We start from the raw sequence: 16,970 nt of genomic DNA, 5'->3' as shown, positions 1-16,970 counted from the left end.
TCTCTCTCTCTCTCTCTCTCTCTCTCTCTTTCTCTCTCCTTCTCTCTGCCTTTACTACCCTCTTAACTTCCCTCCCCATGCCCTGAATAAACTCTATTCTGTACTATACTGGTGTGTGGCTGGTCCCTCAAGGGGAAGAGATGCCTCAGCATGGGCCTGCTGAGACATCCCCTTCCCCCATACCTCACTACACACACCCACAGAACATATTCTCTATCTCTTTCTCTTTTTATAAACACATCAGTAATGACCCCAGCATTGCTCAGGATTGTTCTGATTCCACCGGGTCTTTGGTGTTGCACATAAGCTTGGTCTGTTCTCTTTGAGCCCACTGTGGCTGTGGCCTCTCAGCCCTCCTGCACCTTCCTTTCTCGTGCTGATATCACAGGTACATACAGCACACCCAACTGCCTCCCTATGTGCTTTAGGTTTTTTCTCTAGCTTCATGAAGAATGTAGCCAGTCTAAAGCTTGCGCCAGTCGTCTGAAAACAGTACTAATCATCCTGACTCAGACACAAGACGTCTCTTCGTTGTGTGCCAGTTTAATCTATGCTCTATGTTTCACTGCTGAAGTCTTTCACCTCTTCAGTTGGGTTGATTCCTGGTTTTATTTTGTTTTGAGCAGTGATAGTGGTTGTTTTCTCTCTCAGTGAGTTCATGATTGGCACAGAGGAAAGCCAATGATTTTTCAACATTGATTTTGTACCCTGCTCCCTTGCTGGATTTGTTTATGGATTCTAAGAGTCTTGGCGGAGTTGTGAGGATTTTCTAAGAACAGACTCCTGCCATCTGCAATCAGGGATAATTTGACTTCCCCTTCCTGTTGACACCGCTTTCTTTTTCTTTATCGATGTTCTGACTAAAATTCCAAGAACTGAATGAGCCATGAGTACAGACACCCTCATCTTTTGTGTCCTCTGAGGCTGCCAGCTCCTGCTCCCTCAGCCAAACAGAGGTCCTGGAATGTCCTATCTTGCCTTTATTGTTCTGTGGTACAAGAGCTCTGTGTCTGCTTTCTCATCTTTGATTGGAAGGTGTGGTGGTTTGAATTTGCTTGGCCCAAATGTAAGCTAGTCAGGGAAGTAGCACTGTTAGGGGATGTCACCATGTTGGGATAGGTATGGCCTTGTTAGAGGAAGTGTGTCAATGTGTAGGTGGACTTTGAGGTTTCTTAGTGTTCAAGGTCTACCTAGTATGGAGGAGACCCTCCTCCTGGCTGCCTGAAGAAAAGAGTCTCCTCCTGGCTGTCTTCAGATTAGCATGTAAAAAAACTCTTTGTTCTTTCAGTGTCATATCTACCTGCAGACTGCCATACTTCTCTCCATGATAATGAACTGAACCTCTGAAACTATAAGCCAACCCCAACTAAATGTTTGCCTTTGTAAGAGTTGCCTTCGTGTCTCTTCACAGCAATAAAATCCTAACAAAGATAGGAGGAGATACTGATTTTTACAAGCGTCATCCTTGTCTGCATCATACAATTGATGCAGATGAGTCAGATTTTATCCTTGTTGTTGAGGTTTGGCTTGTTGCTTTGCATTGTAATGCTAAATTCTGTATCTGAAGGTCTAAGCCTATGAATTTACTAGCTTTTGTTGGGCAAATTTTGTTCCTTAATTTAAAACTAGTGGTTAAATAAAAATGGCTATAGCTAAATTACTGGAGGGAATCAGAGGTAGGCAGGTTTTTTAGTTAACTGGTTGAGCAGAGGGAAGGAGGAGAAAGCAGAGAACAAGGAGGAGAGAGGAGAAGGCATCATGAGAGGAGAGGTACTATGAGTAGTACATGGCCAGGAGAAACAGCAAGTATTTGGGAACGCTGCTGGGATGGCAGCCAGGCCAGCAGTTAGAAAAAGAGATTAGGGGTTACCTCCAGTAATTGTCAAAGCCAAATAACATAACCATAGTCTGAGTCTCATTTATTTGTAAGCTAGTCGGGAATAAGCTTAAATTGGTTATGCTACACTTGGTAGCTCGCATATGGGGCTACATCAACCTAAAGAGTATCCACACCAGAGGAGACACCTACAGAACAAGAGAACTTTGCAGGCCATGCAGCTGACAGAGGCTTCATTATGCAGGATACCTGACAACTTCTGTAAAATCAACTAAAAAGAACAAGTTATTCAACCACAGAATGGGCAAACAAACTGAACAGACAGTTCTCAACAGAGTACGACAGATAATAAATACATAAAAATATGTATATTCAACATCTGTGGCCCTTAGGGAAAGGTAAATCAAAAAGACAAGATAAAGCAAAACAAAAATCCCACATACGTTACGATTCTATTTCACCTTGTGCTTTTTCTTAAAAATTCAACTCAGGTCAAAGTCTGGAAGCTTTTAAGTACTTGAAGGGAAACACCCAAGATCTGACTGACAGAGGCATGAACCCTCCACGAACCCAATAGCTCTTACTGCTCTTCTCTCTGGGTCCCCTTCCTGAACTCACCATAATTTCCTTGTCTGTCACCACCCTCTGTTGAAATGTCTGTCCTGTGCTTGTATCCCTGTCTTGATGCTAGCTCTACCCTTCCCAGCTCTGCACTCGTGACACCCACCTGACTTTCTGTCCTTACTTTCTGCTGTTTTTGCTGCGCTGGTGATTAGATGCAGGTCTTACACTTTCCAGTATGCATTCTGCTCACTGCACCACAACCAGCCCTGCCATTCCTTGAACTCCACAAGTGGCCATGTTTGGTCACCTTTCCAAAGTGTCCCCAGGTAGAATCCTTCTTTCCTGTTCTCACTTTCTTTGCCCTGTTCAGATCTTCATCTGTTCAGAGCGGGCCTCATGTGTGGTAGACAAGTCTGTTACTGACTGAGCTCTGCCCACATCCGGTCTCTGAACTGATTAAGACACTTGCAGACCTTTGCTGCTGCAGGTATGTGGTACTTTGTGTGTACCTGCTGCTAGCTGCAACCAGGATTCTTCAGCCTGTTCTGTAGCTTCTTGTGTGCTGGTATTTGTAACCAACCAGCCAGCTTTGTGCCTGCTGTACTTTCTCAGGGCTCCACTCTAGGATGGCTGGTCTCTTCCCACCCCTACAGGAGTCAGTCCTCTTTGCCTTTGACGCTCTCCCTATCATCCCATGCGTTCAGCCTTTGGAAGCTCTCTGGCGCCTGCTCTTCCACCAGGCTTTCCTGTAGCCCTCCTGTCAGAACTCCTTACTTCTGCCTCTAAACTCCAAGAAGGCAGGGAAACTGGGCGTCTCGAAAATTTTGGCAGAAAATTTGTGCAAAACCTGTCTGGATGATAGGAAAGGTGTCTTCTTGAAAGGTTTTACTGTTTGTGTTTGTGCTCTCTGTGTCTGTGCCACATAAATGTAGGTGACCGTAGAGACCAGAAAGAGACATTGGAGCTGCAGTTATAGCATTTGTAAACCAATTACATGGATGCTAGAATCTGAACTCTGAGCCATCTTCCCAACCCCTGATTGTCTTTAAATAGTGAATAAAATTATTTGCGGTAATCATTATGGTCACAGAGCCTGGGAGTTACTAGCAAACATGAACGCTGAACCTTTTTATTTGATATGGGGGCTCATCCCTGTATGAAGAGCCTCAGGTTCATGAGTTTTCCGAACAGCATCTTTCCTAACAGTCTGAATGCCCTTTGACTGTAGTAATTTCTGAAGCAGATGCCTCCTTGTTATTTAAAATGCCACATATTAGATAATTTCTGTAAATTATACCTCATCTCTTATTCAAGGCACGGTTTTACCTTCCCAAACCAGTCTTCATTATGAATTGTGTAGAGAATACCAAACACTGCATCTTACATCTTGTATGAGATGTTGGACACGGGCCAGCATGGAATGCAATAAAACCCGCTTTATATGTGTCTCTCAGTTATTGAAAATGTTTCTTAATAGGTCAAAAGTTGAGTTTTTACTAACCTGGAAGACCAAGAAAGCCCACTTTTCATTCTGTATTGTTAATTTCCTCAGGATTCTGTTTAAATGCAGTCAGCTCTAACCGATAGGTAGCAAGGCATGATGGGGATATTGTTTTCATTTGTGCCTGACAGAGTCAACCTAGTGCATCATTAAACAAATAAATAAACAAACAAACAAATAAATACGTCCTAGATCCTGGAGATGTGGCTTGGGGATTGAGATCTTGTAGAGGACCTGGGTTAGATTCCCACAGCCACTCACATCCAACTGTAGCTCCAACGCCCTCGTCTAGTCTCCATGGACACCGTACTCATTTGTGTATAGTCCTCTCCCCACCACAGAGACACATTCATAATTCAAATGAATCCTAACTAATATTCAAGGTTGTTCTCATCTAATAAATGGTAAAATTAAATGTATACCAAAGAATTATTTTCAAATAAATTTCTTCATGATTTATTATCAGTAAATGTTTGATTTTTATACCTACTATGTATCTGTTGCATTATGCACTTTCCCCTGTGACAGAATACCTGATAGAAAAACTGAAGGAAGAAAGGAAGGGTGTATTCTGATGTAGTTGATCATGGTAGTGACATGCTGGCACTGGGAGCACCAGGTGGCTGGCTATGTTGTGTCCATGGTCACGGGGTGAAGGGTGATGGGTGCTGACGCTGGGCCGTTTTCCTTTTCCATGGAAAGGCTCCTGGCCCAGGAGATGGGGCCACCCATATGTAGAGTGGATCTTCTCATCTCAGTAAGTCGAGCCTAGAAACCTCACAGACATGCCCAGAGGCGTGTCTTCTCGGTGATTAGGTCAGTATTAGTCATTCCAAACCCACCTCTTGTCAACCTAAGACCCAAACATACTACCTTTAAGTTATCACCTTGCACCTGTCGTTTTCATAAGCCCACAGCCATCATCCTGCAAGCATTCTGTCCATTTTAACAGCCCTCATAGTCGTCATCAGCCCTAACCCGGTTTAAAAGTGCAAAGTCCAAAATCTCTTCTGAGTCTCAAGGCAGCCTCTTAGCTGTGAGGATCTATACATATTCTCCATGCCGATGGCACAGAGTCAACATCTTTTCCAGAAGGGAGAAATAGCAACACAGTGGAAAAGGTCAGACAGAAGCAAGGCTGAAACCCAGCAGGCTAATCTCCTGCAGCTCCGTATCTGGTGTCTGGAGCTCATGATGGAATATGTCTCGGCCCCAGAAGGCTTAGGTAGCTCTGCCTTTGTGGACGGGCTCTCATCCTTCATTCACATTCTCACAGTGAGCATCCCCTGGTGACTCCACTGCAATTAGGGCTCACCGTCACTGCCTCACCTTGCCTGGCTGTGGTGACCTTCTAGAACTTTGGCTCAAGCTCCATGAATCCCTTAACTATTGCATCTTCCGTGCTTGTAAAACCAGCTTTAAAATTCTTCAGTGAGCTCAGGCTATAGACTGGCCTCCATGACCACTGTTGCAGCTGCCCCTCAGTGCTGTGTCCTCAGGAAACACTTCCTAGGGCCCAGGTGAGAGCAGGGAACTCCTTCACCTCTCAAGTGAGTTTGTATTTTCACAGGTTGGAGCCCTCAGGAGTGAGTGTGTCCTCAGGATCTTTACTATTGTCCTACTTCAGAGGATAGGGTTTTTCTTTAATGGTGCTATATTTTTAATACTCTAATACTTGTAATATTTACAACTGATTATCTGTACCCTCTTGGTGGGCAAATCTAACCTACCTCCTCTCTCTACCACATAGCACATTAAAAAAAATACTTTTCTCTCCTTGTCCTGCTGTAGAAGGATAAGAGCAGTGAGTGGGGACCATAGCATGGTCTGGGTTCCTGTCATGTCATTAGTCCACTGCTTGAGTGAATCTAGCTTCACTCAAGTTCCCAGGACATAGACAGAATGAAGCCAGCTTCTTTGCCAGAGTGGACTGTGAATGACCTGTGTCAAAGTTCCCGACTAGAGCTCCCTCTGAAACCTCATGAGCTTTGCCTCCACTGTGTGTTTATCTCTTGGCATTCTGGTCTTCCAAACTCCCACCAAAATGTCCACTATTCTCTGCTTATAGTCGTCTTAGGCTTTTCTAGCCCAAAGTTCCAAATCTTTCCACATTTATTCCCCCAGCTCTGTTCCAAAGGCCCAGCATCCACACAGTCAGGATTGTCACAGCAAAGGCCCCATGTTGGGGACCAGTATTCTGTATTAGTATTTACCTCATCTTTGAAAGAATATACTCAATAAAGCAACCCACAGAAGAAAAAGTTTGTTTGTTTGAATAGTGATTCTAATAATCACTATTATCCCTTTTACCCATGTGTCTACTTGTGTAAAATTCTCCAAAATGCACAGTGGTTGCAAGCAGAAACCCTTGCTGTGTAGAATATTAAAAACCACCCATTAAAGGGATTTATAAAGGCTTTAAAGTAGACACTATTTTCAGTCCTGGTAAATTGAAATTATTGTGTTAGCTGTTTATATTTAAAATTCTCCCAGAAAGCATGTTTTATAGACATTTTCTAAACTTTATATAAAAAGCAAAACGTTTTAGTACTGAGTTCAGTTTGAGTTTTAATCTAGATTTGGAACAGAGCTAAATAAGTCACATTATAGGAAAGGAGGGGCTCCGTTTGCTGATACTGAAGAAAGTTATAAATGCTAACAACAAAAAAAGCAAGTTGTTGAAAATGTGTGGTTAATTGCCCACAAGCTAGCTGAAATACATATGTTTTGCTTGGTTGTTAAGAAAATAATCTTTAACACTCATTGTGACATTTGCTGGCCTAGTTTAAATACCAGTGGGTGCATGGTTAACCCTCTGAATCAGAAGCAGTTTTTATTTTTTCTTAATAATGTCTTTTTTATTTTTGGATGTTTCACATATTTGTGCAATGCCTATTGGTCTATCCAGCCACCACTACACCTCTAGCTTCCCCTAGAGCCCCTACTCATCTCCCTCTAGCTTCGTGTCCTCATTTCCTTCTTGTAATTAGTAACTACCTGATTCTAGTTAGTACTGCCATGCACACTTGGGGGTGTGGCCACCCACTGAGGCATAAGCAACCTGCCAAGGCCACACCCCGAAGGAGAGTGGTTCATCCTCTCTCAGAAGCCACGAGAAGCTTCTCTGAAAGCAGTGGGGCCTCAGGGGCTTCTCCTGCATCCTGGAACTCCCATGTAACCCAGGTTCACTTCTACCTCAGCATCCCCAGTGCTGGGATTGCAGGCATTCACATGGGGAAGCTTTTCTATTTAAATGTCTAGTGTCCATATAAAATGATCAACCTCAACTGGATGTGGTGACACAGGACTTTAATCCTACCACTTGGGATGCAGAGGCAGATGGATCTCTAAGAGTGTGAATAAAGCCATCCTGGTGTGTGTAGTGAGTCCCAGGCCAAGGATACATGGTGAAACCCTGTCCCCCCACCCCAAAAAATAAAGTAAAATAAGATAAAATAAAATAAATCAACCTTTAAAACATAGTTAATTCATAACAGATTTTAAATAAAACATTTCAGATTTAGCTCTTATCATAAAATTAATTTTCTAGCTTTTAGAATAACTTTTATTCTAGAAATTACAGTTAATTTCTAAGAATGCATAGCATTTCCTTCTATTTCTAGAATATGCAGAGGCTGTCTAAAAGTGAGGTTGTCAGCTCTGAGGTGTAAAAACCAATGTGAGTGTATGCCTGCATAGCTAAGAGTAAAGACTAAGAAAAGAGTATGCTTTCAGCCAGAAGCCAGGAAACAGTGAAAATGTACTGTGTAGTGTGGGTAAGCAACAAATAACCAAATCAACCCAAATAATTCCGGGCCATATTGGGTAAGTCAGCCCATATCGGTGGTTACACATGCAGTAAGTGAAGTAGATGAATCTGAACCCAATTGGTTCTTTAAATAGACACTCAGCCAGGCACAGACACAAGCAGCTCTTTGGCAAACAACATGGTTGCTAAGTTGATTTTCATTTTTCCTTTGGCACAGACAGCATTAGGATTTTAAATGTGTGATGATGGTAACTAGAAGCTATGCATACAGGCCTCTGGAAAATTCCCAAGAGTGCAGTGGTGAGGCTGACTCCACACTGCTTTCCTGCCATGAGGTGTTCCTCATCTGAATGTGAGCACCTGAAAGTGAGGTACACATGTGTGATGCACATGGGTGGTACATTGCTGTGGTGCACATGTGTCGTCTACATGAGTAGTTCACAAACATGGTACAAATGGGTGGTTCACAGCCTACTGGTGCACATCCATAGTTCACAGGTATGCACATGAGCGTGTCACCATTCTGGTGTATAGGCAGGGTTGCTTGTAGTTCACAGATGTGCACACGTGTGTCACAGTTCTGGTGTATATACAGGGTTGCTTGTAGTTCACAGATGTGCACACATGTGTGTCACAGTTCTGGTGTATAGGCAGGGTTGCTTGTAGTTCACAGGTGTGCACACGTGTGTGTCACAGTTCTGGTGTATAGGCAGGGTTGCTTACAGAATCACATTCACTTGATGACTAGAGTGGAGAAATAAGAGCATTGTAACATGTATTATGATGCAGAATACAACATTTCTGTGTACTTAAGAGATGCAACAATCCCCATGGTAGCACAGACCCTACAGGGAGGGAAAGTGAGATATAATGTGGATTTTGGAGGAGTTCAGACCCATGGGCAGTGGGTGTTACTCCTCTGAGCTCCTACATCAGACAGACAGAATTCCACTTAGCCTTCTAGATAGCTCTCCTCTTCTTCCATCCCTCCCTTCTTGACTTCCTTTTCTTCTTGTTTTTCTTTTGTTTCCCTCCCTTCCTTCTAACACAGTCTTATGTTATCCAGATTGGAATGCACTAGGTAGCCAAAGATGATCTTGAACTCTTGATTCTCCTGCCTCTGTCTTCCAAGTGTTGGGATGGCAGAATGCTTCACCACAACAGACTCAGATGGGTGTGTTCTGACTGATAGGACTTTGGATTTTGGATTCATAGGATTGTGACAGTCTCCAAGGAGTCAGTCCCCAGCTGACTCCAATGAGAAAGGGATGGAGCCGAGGGTGTCGTTCAGGGTTCTAGTGCTTGCCTTGAACAGGAGAGAGCCTGGGTACATCCACAGCACCAACATAAGACAAAGGAAGTTAATACCAGAAAGGTTGCTTATAAAATTACTCCTACAAAGAAACTGAACTTGACAAATTCTACAGGATGTTTTCAAAGTTGTGTCTTAGGTGAAGTAAGCCAAACACTGAAGTGTAAGTTACAGAAGTCCCGTTCTCTAAAGGATCTATGGTGTCAGTCTCACAGTGACCGAGTAGTTGGTGCTGGAGGCCTGGGAGACGGCCAGGGAGCTGCTCTTTAAGGGCGTAGAGATGAGCATGGTGACGCACGCCTTTAATCCCAGCACTTTGGAGACAGAGGCAGGTGGATCTCTGAATTCAAGGCCATCTTGGTCTACAGAGTGAGTTCCAGGACAGTCAGGACTGTATAGAGACCCTGCCTCAAAAATAATAACAACAACAATAATAACAATTAAAAATAAAAGGTACAGCACTCCAGTGTCAGGAGTTGGAATGACTCAGGAGGTCTGTGATTGAACCTTAAACTTTGGGGCTGGGCACGTCAACAGTCAGCAAAGTATAACTGCAGTCCTGGATTGGTGGTGTCTTAAGAGACTCTATACACTGAAGCTGCCTTTGGTTAACTGTTTAGAAAGAAAAATGATCTGTCTATTCGTTTATTTAGTATATTTGTGTGTGCCTCTGTGAGTTTACGTGCATTGCATTCGTACAGGAGCCAAAGGAGATCAGACGAGAACATTGGATCTCCTGGTAGTTGAGCTACAGGTAGGTGTAAGGCACTGTGTGGGTTCTGAGAATCAAACCCCAGGTCCTCTGTAAGAGTAACAAATGCTCTTAGCCACTGAGCCATTTTTCCAGCCCCATTGGTTTACTTGGATTAAGCTCTATTTTTTTGTTTGTCTTGGTAGGCTGGTAAGAACAGTGGCCATGGGGGACCCTGGACTGTCCAAGCTGCAATTTGCCCCCTTTAATAGTGCCCTGGACGTTGGCTTCTGGCATGAACTGACCCAGAAGAAGTTGAATGAGTACCGCCTGGACGAGGCACCCAAAGACATCAAGGGCTATTACTACAACGGTAGGCAGTCCCCACCTGCCTCATCTCATCCATATGGTTCTGTCTGTCCTCTGTGCAAACAGCACCCTTTATTAGACGCTTGCTATTATTGCTTTTGGGGTGCTGGGGATGGAGCCCAGAGCCCCCCTGAACACTAGACAAACCTCCTCTAAGGGACTTACTTGTCTTTTCCAGACACAGCCTTTTAGCTTCTCGGGTCTTTCTTTTGCCCCAAGTCACTTTAAAAACTCTCTGTTCCACCTTTGGGGAAAAAAAGAGAAGTAGTGAAACTCAAGTCGTTACAGCAGACAATACTCAGCTAGCTTCCCAGGGGTGGGGGTGGGGGTAGAAATTTCCAGGGCATCCTTTTTATATTGGTCGCAAGTCTCTTCCTATCACTCTCAAGATCTACTGTTTTCTGCAAGTCATTGGTTAGCAGACTCAGATAGGGCACCTTGGGCTCAACTTTCCAATAAAAAGTCATAACTAGCCATAGATGTTTTTGCCGTGATACTGACAGTCTGCCTTGTCCCTAAGATGTGAAAATGCTTCCACGCAGGTGACTCTGCTGGCCTGCCCACCCGCTTGACATTGGAGTTCAGTGCTTTTGACATGTGAGTATTGGTTCGTATAGAGTCCAAAGGACCCTGCTTACTCTGGGCGAGGAGTGAGCATTTTCTTCAGGTGGGCCTCTGAGCAGCCAAGAAGGTCCCATGAAGTGCTGCAACTGAAGACTGTCTGCTACAGTCGTTTATTAGGGGCAAAGATGAGTCTTTTTAAGCGCCTGCCATGTGCCTGGCACTGTGTGGATTGACAGGTGCTCCAAGAGCAGCTCTCCAGAGCATCACTATAGAATATTTTATGAGTCTTTCTTAGTGCCTATTTGTTCTAAAGATATGTTTCTTTTTGTTTATTTATTTTTAATATGAGTGTTGGCCTGCATGTATATCTGTGCACTCCAATTGTGCAGTGCCCACGAAAGCCAGAAGAGGGCATCGGGTCCCCTAGAACTGGAGTTTCCAGATGGGTGTGAGATGGTACATGGGCGCTGAGAATCAAACCTGGTCCTCTACAAGAGTAGCCGGTGGTGTTCCTAAACTGTTCAATCATCCTTCTAGCCCTTTAAAAATATTTCAAATTACATTTCGTTCATTATTGTGAGTATATGTGCAAGCATGTGGGTATGCACTTACCATGCACATGTGTCAAGGTCAAAGGACAACTTGTAGAAGGCTGTCCTCTCTGCTTGCACCATGTTACCCCTGGTGATTGAACATAGGTGGTAGTACTGGCAGCAAGTACCTTTATCCTCTGGGCCATCTCACTCCCCCCTTTATTAACTCTCTCAAGATACTAATGTACTTTATTCCTTTATCTCCATCAAGTTACAGATTTTAAAAACATAAATGCAGAACAATGTTAGTGTTTATATCTATAAAAACACCTGCTGATGTTTCTTCTTTTCTTTCAGAGCCTTCTTTTCTTTTTTTTTTTTAATTTTTTTTTATTGGATGATTTATTTACATTTCCTATGTTGTCCCCTTACCCCATCCCCCACCACCCCCTCGGAACCCCCAATCCCCTCGCCCCTCCTCCTTCTTCTCTGTGGATGTAACCTCTATCTACCCCCCCCTCTCCCACCTCCCCACCCTCAAAATTCCCACCCCCTGGGGCATCCAGCCTTCATGAGGTCAAGGTTCTCTTCTTCCACCTATGCCCAGCAGGGCCCTCCACTTTTACATATTCAGCTGAAGCCCTGGATCCCCCCCTAAGTGCTCCCAGGCTGGTGGTTTAGACCCTGGGAGCTGTGGTTGGTTGGTATTGTTGCTCTCCTCATGGTGCCACAAACCCTTTCAGCTCCTTCAGTCTTCACTCTAACTCCTCTATTGAGAACCCCATGATCAGTTCAATGGCTAGTTGTGAGCATCTGCCTCTGAATATGTCTGACTCTTGAAGGCCTCTGAGGAGATATCCATATCAGGCTCTTATCAGCATGCACTTCCTGTCTTCCACATCAGCATCTACCTTTGGTGATTGCACATGGGATAGATACTCAGGTGGAGTGGTCTTGAGACGGCCCCTCCTTCAGTTTCTGTCCCTCACTTTGTCTCCATATTTGCTCCCTTGAGTATTTTGTTGCTCCTTCTAAGAAGGACCGAATCACCCTCACTTGGTCTTCCTTCTTTATGGACTTCATGTGGCCTGTGAGTTGCATCTTGGGCATTTCAAGGTTCTAGGCTAATATCCAATAATCAGTGAGTGAATACCATGTGTGTTCTTTTGTGATTGGCTTACCTCACTCAGGATGATAATTTCTAGTTCCATCCATTTACCTAGGAACCTCTCGAATTCATTGTTTTTAATAGCTGAGTAATACTCCATTGTGTAAATATACCACATTTTTTGAATCCATTCCTCAGTTGAAGGACATCTGGGTTCTTTCCAGCTCCTGGCTATTATAAATAAGGCTGCTATGAACATAGTTGAGCATATGTCCTTGTTATATGTTCGAGCATCTTCTGGGTATATGCCTAGGAGTGGTATAGCTGGATCCTCGGGTAATGCTATGTCCAATTTTCTGAGGAACCGCCAGACTGATTTCCAAAGTGGTTGCACCATCTTGCAGTCCCACCAACAATGGAGGAGTGTTCCTCTTTCTCCACACCCTCGCCAGCATCTACTATCACCTGAGTTTTTAATCTTAGCCATTCTGACTGGTGTGAGATGGAATCTCAGGGTTGTTTTGATTTGCATTTCCCTGACGACTAAGGATGCTGAACATTTCTTTAGATGCTTCTCGGCCATTCGAGTTTCTTCCGTTGAAAATTCTTTGTTAAGCTCTATACCCCATTTTTTAATAGGGTAATTTGGTTGTCTGGAGTCTAATTTCTTGAGTTCTTTGTATATATTGGATATTAGCCCTCTATCAGATGAAGGATTGGTAAAGATCTTTTCCCAATTTGTTGGTTGTCGTTTTGTCCTATTGATAGTGTCCTTTGCCTTACAGAAACTTTGCAATTTTATGAAGTCCCATTTGTCAATTCTCGATCTTAGAGCATATGCCATTGGAGTTCTGTTCAGGAACTTTTCCCCTGTGCCCAAGTATTCGAGGCTTTTCCCCACCTTCTCTTCTATTAGATTCAGTGTATCTGGTTTTATGTGGAGGTCCTTTATCCACTTAGACTTGAGCTTTGTACAAGGGGATAAGAATGGATCAATTTTCATTCTTCTACATGTTGTCTTCCAGTTGAACCAGCACCATTTGTTGAAAATGCTGTCCTTTTTCCACTGGACAGTTTTAGCTCCTTTGTCAAAGATCAAGTGACCATAGGAGTGTGGGTTCATTTCTGGGTCTTCAATTCTATTCCATTGATCTTCCTGCCTGTCTCTGTACCAATATCAGGTAGTTTTTATCACTATTGCTCTGTTGTATGTGTGGTTGTCAGCTTCTATGTATACATACCACTTGCATACAGTACTCAAGGAGGCCAGAAGAGGGCATCAGATTCCCTGAAACTGGAGTGACAGATGTTTGTGAGCTACCCTGCGGGTACCGGGACTCAACAAACTAAATCCTAGTAATTCCTGGTGGGAGCCTAGTCATGTGGTCAGTAGCTTGTCTCTGACTGGTGTTGCCAGGAGCCCACCTGACAGCGTCTGTGTCCCTCGGAGCAGGGCTCTGGCAGCTTATGCACTGTGCTCTGTCCCCCCGCCTCCTTGCCTCCACCTCAGCAGTAACTCCATAGAGCTGTCTAATGTGGGAAGCCTGGTGAGCGAAGGCTTTGCCTCCCTCTCCTCTCCAGGCCCAAATTAGCCCTGTATGATTGATTTCTCTCTCCTCAAGACTGTCCTGAGTGCCTTCCTCTGGCCTAGATGAGGAATGTTCTTTTAGTAGAAAAGCATGATGACAGGCAGCCTATGATGTGATGACTCAGGGCTCTCAAGGGAAGACTGGCCACAGACACTCTCCCCCACAGCCAACCAGGACTTGACATTTAAGGCTTACTGCTGGCATTTAGCAGAGCCGTCATTACTCATGGGCCCCTCCTCACCTGTCCTAGATTGAAATCTCTTTCCACCAGGCCCCCTGCAGCTCCTTTGTGCCCCCAGGTGGAAAGATATAAAAGGACACTAGGTCTCTGACACATGTGCTATCCTCAGTGATGAGTAATCGACCCTTCTCTCTGCAGGTTTCTCATAACAACATAAAGCATTAATGGTAGAAATATTTCTTTTTAAAAATGTTTAGATTTAATTATTTTATGTGGATGAGTGCTTTGTCTGACTGAATGTATATGTGTGTACTTCATATGTGCCTGGGACCCATGGAGCTCAAAAGAGAGCACAGATCCCCTGCAACTGGAGTTACAGATGGTTGTAACTGATGCTGGGAACTAAATCCAGGACCTCTGATGAGCAGCTAGTGTTCCTAACCACTGGCCCATCTCTCCAGTAACAGGAATGTTTTCTTTAACATCAGTACTATCCAAAGTTCAGGCTGACCACTTAGACATAGCAGATGTGTCCCTCATTAAGCCTGTGTTTAGAGTCAGTTCATCTTCTTCAACTTTTATCCCTCCAATACCTGGAGGGGGGAGGACCTTTGGGGAAATGTAGTGGTTGTGAACCATGTGGCTGGTACCCTAGACAGTAGTCTGGGCATCCTGCATTTTATCCATGGCCAAGATGATACGGCAGCCGTGTGCAGAACTGTGCAGTGTGAGTCTGGTGGAACAAGCAGGGAAAGAAGTATTCCTGGCTCCTGGAAAGTTGTTTGTCTTCCAGAGTCTTTGTGGCCATTCTTGGAAACTGTGCTGAGATGCTAGGCTTTAGCAGGAGCACAGGAGCTGCTGCCCAGAGTCTGCGGACTGGAGCCAGCACAGGGCTATACCTTGAACTGCACAGTCTGCTCTGTGATTGTGTGACCCCAGGTGTCCAAGTTTGCTTTCTATTACTGTGATAAACTGCATGGCTGAAGGCAACATGGGAAAGAAAGGGTTTGTTTCATCTCACAGTTGTAGTCCCATCGTAAAGGAAAGACAGGGCAGAGACCTGGAGGCAGGAACAGAAGCAGAGGCCATCCATGGAGGACTGCTGCTTACTGGCATGTTCTCCATGGCTCACTCAGCTTGCTTTCTTGGACCACCGGCTCAAGGGTGGTATTGCCCAGTGACTAGGCTCTCCCACGTCAATCAGCAAAGAGAAAATGCCACATAGACATTCCTACAGTCCAATCTGATGGAAGCAAATCTTCAAATGAGGTTCTTTTTTTGGATGACTAACTTGTTTCAAGGTGACATGAACTAACCATCATGCTGGGCGGTTTTCATAAGCTTTAAGAGGGAGTTACAAGCTAGAACTTAGATCCTTTGCAGTTCCTGGTTCAGCCAGTTCCTCCCCAGCTTGACTATGGGAAGGAATAAAGATGCACTTTCTTGGAGAAGGTTGGGAAGCTGACAGCTGAGAGCTCAGGGCACAGGGGATCTCCAGGCCTGCGTGCTTGTGCGTGAGCAGTGACTCACTGGTCTACTTTCGACCCCGTCAGTGGTATCGGGTTTATTGTAGCTTTGTGCTTTGTTCAGAGCCCCAGCCTTGCTGGGTAACTGTGTTTCTCTCGTGTCTAGGAATGCCCCCACACCTGCCCGCTGCTGCCCGGCCATGGGAACCCTGCACAACACCAACACGCTTGAAGCTTTTAAGACTGCAGACAAGAAGCTCCTTTTGGAGCGGTCAGCAAATGAGGTTAGCTGCACAGCCACATTGGGTTTGTTGTATTTCCAGGGTCCAGGCAAGTGCACCGTGTCTACTCAGGCACAGGGGCGTGTCACAGAAATAGCCTATAAGAGATACACAGAGGTGCCGGCGAGTTTGAGGTTCTTATTTTTTTTTTTTTATTTTTAACCAGAGGGAAAATTCACCCATTGTATTTGTATTCTGAGTCAGTTTAGTAAAGGACCTTCTTCAAGCCACACTAACAGTAACCACAGCAATATGTCAGAGAAACATGAGAGATGTTTCTTCTCTGTGAGTCCCAGTGGTTACCCCACTCGCAGTGAGTGCAGCTCTAGAGAGTTATATCTCACTGCATGAACAAAAAAATCCTGACCTTGACCAGGCTCAGACATCTCCTGGGGTCCCCACCGCACCCCCAGCCAGCTCATCAGAAGTGGGGTCTACTAACATAGCGCCTCCAGGGTGATGTCTGCTTATTTTCCTCTCATACCTGCATGTGGGGCATGTCCTTGTTGTCAGCATTTGCTGTGGCCTTCATAGCAACATACAGTTTAGCAACTGAGCTATGAGCATCTTGTGACCAGCTGGTGACAGACCAGGTTTCACCCACAGACATAGGACTAGCCTCAAGTCCATACATAGAGGCCATGCTAATTTCCTTATCTCTCAAGGTGAGATGTTCTCCTAACAGAGCTTTGAGAAAGCCTTGCTTTAGGTATGGGTGTGGTGCTGTAGGGATGGGTGTGGTACTGTAGGGATGGGTGTGGTGCTGTAGGGATGGGTGTGATGCTTGGGGATGGGTGTGGTGCTGTAGGGATGGGTGTGGTGCTGTAGGGATGGGTGTGGTGCTGTAGGGATGGATGTGGTGCTGTAGGGATGGGTGTGATGCTGTAGGGATGGGTGTGGTGCTGTGGGGATGGATGTGATGCTGTAGGGATGGGTGTGATGCTGTAGACATGAGTGTGGTGCTGTAGACATGAGTGTGGTGCTGTGGGGATGGATGTGATGCTGTAGGGATGGATGTGATGCTGTAGGGGTGGATGTGATGCTGTAGGGGTGGGTGTGGTGCTGTAGGGGTGGGTGTGATGTAGGGATGGATGAGTGTGGTGATGCAGTACTTTGGTCCCAGCACTCAGGCACACACAGGGAATCTGAGTTTGAGGCCAGCCTGTTTAGAGCATTCAGGGCAACAGGACTGGGGAGAAAGGTAG

General features: G+C 44.9%; 1 protein-coding gene across 3 annotated transcripts in view; it reads left to right on the top strand.

Annotated features, from left to right (window-relative positions):
- The window catches only part of Atg7 (autophagy related 7), a 211,837-nt gene that overhangs the window by 20,478 nt on the left and 174,389 nt on the right, over positions 1-16,970 (top strand). For 2 of the 3 annotated variants that reach the window (XM_028753586.1, XM_028753584.1), the window contains exons 2-4: positions 9,881-10,047; positions 10,586-10,640; positions 15,651-15,768. In XM_028753586.1, the coding sequence (XP_028609419.1) occupies positions 9,900-10,047; positions 10,586-10,640; positions 15,651-15,768 (321 nt within the window). In that variant the 5' untranslated portion in view covers positions 9,881-9,899. Of the gene's footprint in view, positions 1-9,706; positions 9,738-9,880; positions 10,048-10,585; positions 10,641-15,650; positions 15,769-16,970 lie in introns of those variants that run through there. The other variant, XM_028753585.1, reaches the window with a different exon arrangement.

Source organism: Grammomys surdaster, unplaced genomic scaffold, assembly GCF_004785775.1.
Source record: "Grammomys surdaster isolate TR1022 unplaced genomic scaffold, NIH_TR_1.0 125950, whole genome shotgun sequence".
Classification (NCBI taxonomy): domain Eukaryota; kingdom Metazoa; phylum Chordata; class Mammalia; order Rodentia; family Muridae; genus Grammomys; species Grammomys surdaster.
This window is presented reverse-complemented; position numbering and strand designations above follow the sequence as displayed.